Genomic DNA, 9,666 nt, shown 5'->3' with positions numbered 1-9,666 from the left:
CAAAGCAGGACTGTACCATCACAAACGCAGAATTCAGTGTAAACATACTACTGAATCAATCTGTTGGATCTCTTATAGTGAAAACTATAAGTAAGAATAAAAAAAGCTAATAAAATAAAGTTCACATAGTTATCAGAGAGAAAAATAGTATAAAAGACAATGACCGGGTGTAACATTCAGGATATCAGGACTAAAACCCAAACATGTCTGATAATGCAGACATTCTCTATTCAAGGCTGAACAGAGGCGCCTCATTAACACACTGTTCTCACCTTGTCTAAATGCTTTCACACACACACACACACACACACACACACACACACACACACACACACACACACACACACACACACACACACACACACACACACACACGCACACATATAGTCATAGTCTTGGCAGTGAATTGTTGTAATGTTTATGTAAATAGATTTAAATACATGTAAATGATTGAGTTTAAAAGATTACACTTAAAGTGTCTAGTCCATACTTGAGGGAACATTTGCTTTATTTCAACCAAAAATATAATTTATGTAGATGTGTCCATCCATCCATCCATCTTCTACCGCTTATCAAAAAAAAAAAGTTATTTATTATGTGTGTGTATTTTTTTTTTTTTTTTTAAAGGATCAGATTATTCAACATCAGTTTCTTTAACATTTTTTTGCTGTGCATGCTTTGGATTAAAATCATTTTGTTGTTAAAAATCATGCTTAAAAAATTAGCAAGTATAATATATTTGTCTGATTCGTCTGCTTTCAGGACTTCTGTGAATATCTGATGATTTTTTGGGTCACATGTCAGTAGAAATATAAATTAAAAATATAAAAATTTCTAGAGGGTGTTCCACTGTGTGTGTGTGTGTGTGTGTGTGTGTGTGTGTGTGTGTGCGTGTGTGCGTGTGTGTGTCTTTCAGTAGATTATTCTGTAGACTGACGAGTGCATTTGCATGTTAACTGGTGGGAGGTACAGTTTTGTCAGGGGGAGTGTGTGATATTGTGAAGGCCATATAATGTTGGCAAACACTCTCTCACCAAACTGAACAGAATAGTCCTCAATTTCTGGAAAAAACAACGTGTTGTGAGTCTTTTTAAAAAGTGTGGAAGATGACTGCTGCTCATGCTGAGGTGTTTGGTGTTTGGAATGAACCCTGGCAGCAAGTCTTTCAGGTTTATGGAGGACGAGTGTGTAACACGCTCATGGAAGGTGAGACTGATTTTTACAGTACATTTTGTAGCTCTAAATATTGTTTTTATTTTCATGTGTTTGTGATGAGTGGGATTTTGAATGAGCATGAGTGTGTCTTTTTGGGACTTTTTTGGGACTTTTGTGTGGTTCTCAAAGAAAATTGTTTATTTTATAAAACCAGCAGCTTAAATAAAATAAAAAAATGGTTGTCTAGGTGTAGTCTTTGTATTAATTAGCTGCATTCATAATTATAACAATGGTGTGTGTTTAAGGTTCATGCTCAGACCAAACTCCTCTCCACGATGCAGCATTGCACGGCCGTCTCCTTCCACTTAAAAAGCTCCTGTCTCAGGTACAGAATGAAGCACACAATGTGAAGTTCTAACTGATGTCAATTGTGAATTGACCTACAAGAAAACTCATGTGTAACTCATGTGTAAAACTCTCATGTGTAATGTATTTAACAGTGGTCTAATGTTCGTGTTTGCACAGGGGATACATGTCGATGTGGCCACCCTAGATGGGATCACTCCATTACATGAGGCTTGTCTAGGGGGCCATTTTGCTTGTGCTAAACTGCTGCTGGAAGAGGGAGCTGATGTAGGTCCTGAATTACCTGAATAGTTCCTAGTTATAAATACAAGTCTATGCATATGTCTATAAGTCTATTTATATATATATATATGTATATATGTTCCCTCAGGCTAATGCTGTGTCTTTCAGTGGAGCCACACCGCTCTTTAATACATGCTTCAGCGGTAACACTGCCCTTCTCCGACTCCTACTAAAGTATAGCTCTGTCCATCACCCAGCTCACCTGCGGAATTCACCTATCCATACTGCTGCAAAACAAGGTGTGTTTATTCACATAACTGCTTATTATTACCACTTCCATTGTTCATATTACAACTATTTCTGTCCATGACAGAAGTAAAGACATATAAAAGTTATATTATGTTATGTGGGTGAAGGTCTTTTTTAAGATGTGATGTCAAAGATATGACATTTCAGATTACAGTATGCAATTGGGAATTCGATTTTCTGTTAACAAACTGTTATCAAATGAAGACAGAATCATAACAGTTTGTTATTCTGTAAGATGAATTTTTATTTTATTTTTATTATTTTTTTAAATTATTTTTTCTTTGTATTATTTTTTCCCCTTAATCTCATTATATAACAATTGCGTATAAACATATCAAAGACATAAGATGATATTGCATCCAAATCAGCTTTATTCACCAAGTGTGCTCTTACACACCATGAATTTGTTGTGCTTACAGTAGGTATATAAACAGAGTGCATACATAAAAACATAAAAGGTAAAAAGATAAAACTGTAAATTATATACAAAGGTGCTGTTGAGTTCTTTACAGATGTGCCAAGTAAGTACTGTATATTACAATTGTGTATACCGTATATTTCTATAAACATAGAAAAATAGAATATGTATTTACATAGACTCTAGTAAAGATGTTGCACTAACAGATGAGATATGTAATGGTGGGTATACTAGTTGTTCAAAATGAATATGGCCTATGAGAAGAAACTGTTCTTGTTCCCAGATAAGGTATATGCATTTCATCATAAATTCAAACAAATTCTAACGTACATACATAACATGCTTATATGAAACCATACAAACACAACTTACAAAATAAAAAAAAAAAGTTATGGGTTAAAAAACAAACAAACCAAAGTGCGAGTACAAGTGCATTATGGCATCTTGACAACATTTGATAACACTAAAATGTTCATGTGATTACGTGTGTGATTATCTTTCAGGTCACACGGCTTGTGTAGAGTTGCTGCTGTCTTATGGGATGGATGCTGATATGGAGTTGGAAGGAGTAGGCACACCTCTGTACAGTGCATGCGAAGCCAGGAGCACAGGTTGTGCACAGAAACTTCTAATATTGGGTCAGTATACATACATGTTTGCTTGCATACTGTTCACACAGGCATAGATTCTTAGGACCCTGGAAACACAGCTACTATACATCAGTCTTGAAACGTGTTTTTTTAGTTAGTTTCCTGATTTTTAGATTTTCCAACACTGGTTTGTGTAGCTGTGTAGCACTTACAATATTGCTAATAAATAATAATAATAAGCCTGTAACTACCTGTCTGAGACTAAAACTATATTACATAATCATCATACATTTATCTAATACCCCTTTGAGTTATTATTTAATATTAAATAAATGTTACATGTTTTATGCACTGTGACAGTGTTATCTATTTACTAAAAATGGACAAATGGACACACTAAGTTCACATAGCTAAAAGCAATAAGTAGAGGAAGTGATCTGGATGCCTTTGTTAATGAACACAAAATTTAATAACACCTCATACATAGTACAGCTGTCAAATTGCCATCTTTAAAGATGGCAAATGCAAATTCCATTTTTAAATACAGACATATCTGAGAATTATTTAAAACTGTTTTTATATAATTAATATTACTGAGCCATATGTTTTGAGACAAGTGTGTAGTGATTTGGACACTGTGCTAAAATGGAAGTATAATGATCTATTATTACAATGTAAACTGAATGCATATTGTATCATATTGACTTAGGTGCAGATGTGCATTGTGGGCGAGGCCTTGACACACCACTGCATGCTGCAGTTCGGTTCGGTGGAGCCAAGGAAGTGGCACTGTTGCTGGAACATGGGGCTGATGGGAAATGCAGGAATTCAGAAGGCAAGACACCTCTGGACCTGGCTACAGATGACAGCATCCGGCATGTACTGCAGACAGCAGGCAAGAGAACACATGCAAAATCATTATTACAAGTATAGTATACAGCAAAGCTCTATCACAGAAACCAACTGATTTATCGTCCTTGTCTTATGTTGTAGGTCCACGGTCTCTGTCACAGATGAGTCGGTTGTGCATACGTCGTTCCTTGGGACAGAAAGGATTGAACAGAGCCGGAATTCTCCAATTACCACAAATTTTACACAGTTATATTCTGTATCAATAACACACACACACACACACACACACACACACACACACACTTTATGTTTATTGCACCAGCTCCACGGATTAGACAATTTTATACACATGGACAAAGCTTTCTGAATATGGACATATTGCTTCAAACAAATAAATGCTTTATATTCAACTAATATTGGTCTGGAAATTTAATTTGAAAAACAAGTGGTTATTGTTATTTATTTATTTATTTATTTACTTACTTCCTTACTTACTTACTTACTTACTTACTTACTTACTTACTTACTTATTTATTTATATTATTATTATTTATCTTAAATGAACAGCAGGTGGCGACACACTGATACTCAAAATGAGAAGGCTGTGGTCAGTGTGTGTGTGTGTGTGTGTGTGTGTGTGTGTGTGTGTGTGTGTGTGTGTGTGTGTGAGTGTGTGTGTGAGAGAGAGAGAGAGAGAGAGAGAGAGAGAGAGAGAGAGAGAGAGCTTGTGCAGCCAGAGAAACACCTACACAGACCCCCCAAAGACACGCAGTCTGCGTAAAGGTCTTTCTCGGTGGCGATGCGTAAGAGTAAGGAGATAGTAGAGAATGGGACACCTGGGTGCATTAACTCTTGTTTTTTTTTATTACAGAGTCATCTTAGAGTTCACATCATTTTGCACATAGGAGCATCTAGCAGGCACTTCATCTAATTTCCTTGCACAGAGAGGGCCTTAAGGGCACCGTATCTCGTTTTCTCCACTAGAAGGGCACCCTAGAGGGCACTTTATCATGTTTTCTTGACAGCACGTCATTATTATTATTATTATTATTATTATTATTATTATTATTATTATTATTATTATTATTATTATTACTTTGCATTTTAACTGCATTAATTATGGCACCTCATCAGTGTTTATCCATCATCTACCACATGGACACCATGGACAGCGCTTTCGCCCATATATGTATATGTATATATGTATATGTGTGTATATATGGGTTGTCCAGCAGTACAGAATTATGTTTTTAAAGCATCATGTGGTTGCAGAAGATTAATAAAACTATAAATCAGTGTAATTAGACACGTGTCTAACAATTTGCGCCTTTATCATCTGAACGCGGTTCTTATTTTATCATCACTTCTCTTGTATCTGAATGATTCTGAAACTGCGGCTGAATGTTATTAAGAAATGTTATTATAGGACAAAACAGCCCTGGCTGCAGTGTGGGGACTCCAGGCCACGCCCCCTGTGTGAAGCACGCGCGGGGGCAGATGGGGCGGATGGGGGTAGCCTCGGTCCTCTACGTGCCCAATAGTAACCGGAACGCCTGGCGCTGAACACACATGCAAACACCCACAGAGACAAACATTACACTTAACTCATTTACTACTCGGCGTAAACCGACAGACGACACGGACAGGTAAGATCTGCTTCATTTACCATCTATTTCAAATTGACACACGAAGGGGAAACCCAGTGAGCCTCTGCGACTGACTGGAGAGATGTGAGGAAGCAGAAGAACAGAAGACGCGCTTTTTGAAATCGACCGAATTCGAACCTCCAGCGTCGCTTTATTGTCCCTTTATGGTGAAAGACTGCGTTTGAAATGTAACAATGTAACAATGTAACGTATCAAAGCGCCGACTACTTCAAAGCGTTACCGCTTCCACGAGAACACTATCATTTCCTCACAATCCTGTTCCAACCATAAATAAGACTCAGAAAGCTGAGGCAGATCAAATGAGTCAGGGATTTTCGCTAGCAGGAGTGAGGAGGAGGTACAGAACAGCCCTGAAACAGCTGTTTGCATTGAACAGGTGCAATGCAGCACACAGAACAACATCACAAAACCTTTACAAGTTTCTAATTACCTGTGTTTACTAAAGAAACAGAGGAGCTTATATTGTTCCTTTTTAGCCCCTGACTTTATTGATTTGATCGATTATGGATCGGCAGCAAGTCATCTTTAAATGTTAGTTGTTTTCATTCGGTATTTAAATCAGCAGTGGGTTTGGGGTTTTGCTCTTGATAGACAGAAGATCAATCTAGGCAACTTACACATCAATATGGTAGCATCCAACGATTAGTTTGAATTAAAGGAAGGAGAAGCTCTGTACACGCTTATCACAAGTCCTATTTCTTGTCTGATTTATTTCTTTTTTGTGAGGAGGGTCTTCATTATTAATGTGCTGTAAACTTTGTAGCACATTGTGACAGCCTGAATATTTAGATGATATAAACCATCTTCTTTTCTTTAGTGATCTGACACATACGCGCGCACGCACACACACACACACACACACACACACACACACACACACACACACACACACACACACACACACACACACACACAATTACACTGTGCTCTGTGGGTTTTCACATTGACCTACATGCTCATTCATTTGTCATTTGAGCGATTTAAAGACCCAGACCTGACTTAATCATGCAGCTAACACGACTACAGGGATATGATATAACTGGTCTCAGACCAACACTCATGCAAGTCACGTTTCATTCATTCATTTACAGAAAAAAGATAAAAATATCTTTTAGAATCCAGCAGGATGTCTTTTGAGTTCCTGCTTCGATTAAAATGTGTTATTTGTAGTGTTATAGTAGTAATTTGTATCTGTTCTTAGCAAGATTTTGTGTTTTGTGTGTGTCTTTTTGCACCACACCTAATATTAATAGTTGTGCTGTGTGTGTTGTGTACACTGAGTGTGGAGATGTGGGAGAACTTAGGCTAGAGTCAGGTTCGTGCTTTTTGTTTTACTGGAAGCCTTGGTGTGTATCATGTGAAGGACAGAGAGAAGGGTGTGAGAGTGTCATAGTGTCAGGGATGCAGTGGTGTTTCAGAACCTTGTTAGCACAGATGAGTTCAAAGAAATATGGTGTTGTGAATACTAAAAGTTGTTCCATTAACACTTCATGTCAGCCCAGACCGACCTGACCATTCTTCTCTGATCTCTCTCATCAACAAGGTGTAGCAGACCTTCTGCTCACAGGATGTTATTTTTTTTACACCATTCTGTGTAAACTCTGTGTAAACAATAGAGACTTTTGTGTATCGGATTCTCAGGACATCAGTTTTTAAAATACTCAGAAAAGCCCATCGACATGCATGTCACATTTAAAGTCAGACAGATCACACTTTAACCTCATTCTGATGTTTGATATGAACATTAATGGAAGCTTTAGGAATATTGTTAATCATCAATGTTCAACATTTTACTGTACTGAAAAACCTTTATGTTCTGGGAAACACAGTGATCATAATAAGAGGACAGTGGTTACAGGGTGAAGAGGTGAAGAAGGTACAGGAGTTTAAGTACTTGGGGTCAACAGTCCAGAGTAATGGAGAGAGTGGGAAAGAGGTAAAGAAGCGAGTGCAGGCAGGTTGGAGTGGGTGGAGAAAGGTGTCAGGAGTTCTGTGTGATAGGAATATATCAGCAAGAATCAAGTGGAAGGTGTACAGGACAGTGGTGAGACCGGCCATGCTGTATGGTTTAGAGACAGTGTCACTGAAGAAGAGACAGGAGTCAGAGCTAGAGGTAGCCGAGCTGAAGATGTTGAGGTTCTCTTTGGGAGTGACAAGATTGGACAGGATTAGGAACGAGTACATCAGAGGGACAGCTCATGTTGGACGTTTGGGGGACAAAGTCAGGGAGGCCAGATTAAGATGGTTTGGACATGTTCAGAGGAGGGAGAGTGAGTATATTGGTAGGAGAATGTTGGACATGGAGCTGACAGGCAGGAGGCAAAGAGGAAGGCCAAAGAGGAGGTATATGGATGTAATTAATGAGGATTTGAAGCTAGTGGGTGCAAGTGTTGAGGATGCAGAAGATAGGGGTAGGTGTAGAGAGATGATTCGCTGTGGCGACCCCTGAAGAGAAAAGCCGAAAGACGAAGAAGAAGAAGAACCACTGTAGTACGAAAGAAGAAAACTATCATTTTTAATGGTTACAGCTGTAAAATATTAGTAGGTTGTATAGAGACCCTTGTTTTGAATGACTTCAGGACATCACTCACACTGCTCTGGTGTGATCTTGTTCCACTCTTTTTTCTGTCTTTTCCACAGTTTGTTAACTGTAGTGGATTTCTTAGCAATATCTTTGTTGCCAAGGATTTTCCAGATGTTTTAAATTGGGTTTAGATCAGGATTCTGAGCTGGCCATGTCATTATTTCAGTTCTTAGCTTCAAGGAACTGATTTAACCCCATTCGCAGTGTGACAGGGGACATTGTGGACTGACTGGGAGATGCTCGCAGGAAAGGAATAATATCTTTTTAACAGAAATTCAGATAAATCTGTGCATTCGACCCTGCTATGAAGCTGTATAAAAGGGCCAATTTCTGCTGCAGAAAACATCCCCCAAACCATGACACGTCCTCTTCCACCTTTCAGTGACGTCTTTACTCACTTTGGGTTCAGTCTTTCCCCAGTTTCACACCGAACATAATGTTCCGAATAAACTAAACTTGCTTTCATCACTGAATTGAAGTTTGGACCAGTTGTCCTCTGTCCACACAACATGTCTGTTAAACCGTGAGAAACTGTATGTCAAGATGTAATTAGATCTCTCTCTAGAACTGGCGAACTAGCTGCAGTATTGAGCCAATTCCCCATTTGGAGTCTCTGCATTATTCTGTCCTCTCGTGATTTGTCTAACATGGATGATCAGATTTTTAGGAGCACTTGATTCCTGCTATTTACTTGTTATGTTTTAGGTCTATGATAATTGTCTTTCTGTTCATATGAAACATGCCTTTATTTTTTTCGACCCAAAATAATGCAAGCGCAAAGCGTGTTAATCGAGTCGGTCTATGATCTGTTTGTGTCGATGTGGGAACAGAAAACAGAAATGTAAACGCAGCCTTCTGACCGTCTAACCTGTAAGAGCTATCAGGTCTGGACTCAGAGGTGCATTTAAATGATAATGATTTGTCTGGAGCCCCCGTGACCAGTCTGCTTGCAAGGTCAACATAATCTTCTTTATCATTCCTGGCCATTCTTATTCGGCTGTATGCTTTGCCTACCTGACATTTCCTATTGATTTTGGCCTGTGTGTGTGTGTGTGTGTGTGTGTGTGTGTGTGTGTGTGTGTGTGTGTGTGTGTGTGTGTGTGTGTGTGTGTGTGTGTGTGCTTAAGAGAGCACAGCTGGAATGACAATGGAGGTTTATATAAGCATGAACCGATACAGCCACTCTTTTTGTATGTACATATATGTGCATGATTTGTTATGATCTCCAGCCCTGCTCTCTGTTTTGTCCTCCTTCTTTCTGTATGCATGATATATGAATAATAAAGGCACACTCTGCTCAGAAAGCAAGACGAAGCCAATAGTGTTGTGCTAATCTGCATTTCAGTGGTCAGTTTCGTGCTCATGTTGTTTAATCATGTTAATAGGGCTGCACCGATATATATTAAAGATTCATGAAGCTCATCTCCAGGAAGCTTGGTGTCGGTGATGAGTCTGGAAGCAGCGTTAGATGTAATTATGCTCATGAGACTTTAGTCACTCACT

General features: G+C 38.6%; 2 protein-coding genes and 1 long non-coding RNA gene across 6 annotated transcripts in view; 2 read left to right on the top strand and 1 right to left on the bottom strand.

Moving 5' to 3' along the window:
* Positions 1–979: 979 nt before the first annotated feature.
* On the top strand, positions 980–4,326 carry asb11 (ankyrin repeat and SOCS box containing 11). The gene is made up of 7 exons (XM_027143639.2): positions 980–1,206; positions 1,461–1,540; positions 1,681–1,788; positions 1,892–2,042; positions 2,974–3,108; positions 3,770–3,955; positions 4,054–4,326. Exons 1-7 carry the CDS (start codon positions 1,107–1,109, stop codon positions 4,176–4,178), a joined length of 885 nt encoding a protein of 294 aa, XP_026999440.2. The 5' UTR covers positions 980–1,106; the 3' UTR covers positions 4,179–4,326.
* LOC125141481 overlaps positions 3,807–9,666 on the bottom strand; it is a 25,372-nt gene continuing 19,512 nt past the window's right edge. The window contains exon 3 of the long non-coding RNA XR_007140868.1: positions 3,807–3,942. This is a non-coding gene — a long non-coding RNA (uncharacterized LOC125141481). The remainder of the gene's footprint in view (positions 3,943–9,666) is intronic.
* Positions 5,382–9,666, top strand: part of sytl5 (synaptotagmin-like 5) — a 19,723-nt gene continuing 15,438 nt past the window's right edge. For 2 of the 4 annotated variants that reach the window (XM_027143636.2, XM_047815119.1), the window contains exon 1: positions 5,382–5,558. The gene's annotated coding sequence lies outside the window, so the exon portion shown is untranslated. The remainder of the gene's footprint in view (positions 5,559–9,666) is intronic. The other 2 variants (XM_027143635.2, XM_027143637.2) reach the window with 2 other exon arrangements.

This window comes from Tachysurus fulvidraco, chromosome 6 (assembly GCF_022655615.1).
Source record: "Tachysurus fulvidraco isolate hzauxx_2018 chromosome 6, HZAU_PFXX_2.0, whole genome shotgun sequence".
Taxonomy (NCBI): Eukaryota; Metazoa; Chordata; class Actinopteri; order Siluriformes; family Bagridae; genus Tachysurus; species Tachysurus fulvidraco.
Note: the sequence above shows the minus strand (reverse complement) of the source record. Positions and strands in the feature narration are given on the sequence as shown.

Excerpts from the sequence above, each read along its gene's own strand:
- asb11 (XM_027143639.2), top strand. The coding sequence starts at position 1,107 with ATGACTGCTGCTCATGCTGAGGTGTTTGGTGTTTGGAATGAACCCTGG. Across the intron at positions 1,541-1,680 it reads TTAAAAAGCTCCTGTCTCAG|GGGATACATGTCGATGTGGC; the intron begins GTACAGAATGAA and ends GTGTTTGCACAG. Across the intron at positions 3,109-3,769 it reads ACAGAAACTTCTAATATTGG|GTGCAGATGTGCATTGTGGG; the intron begins GTCAGTATACAT and ends ATATTGACTTAG.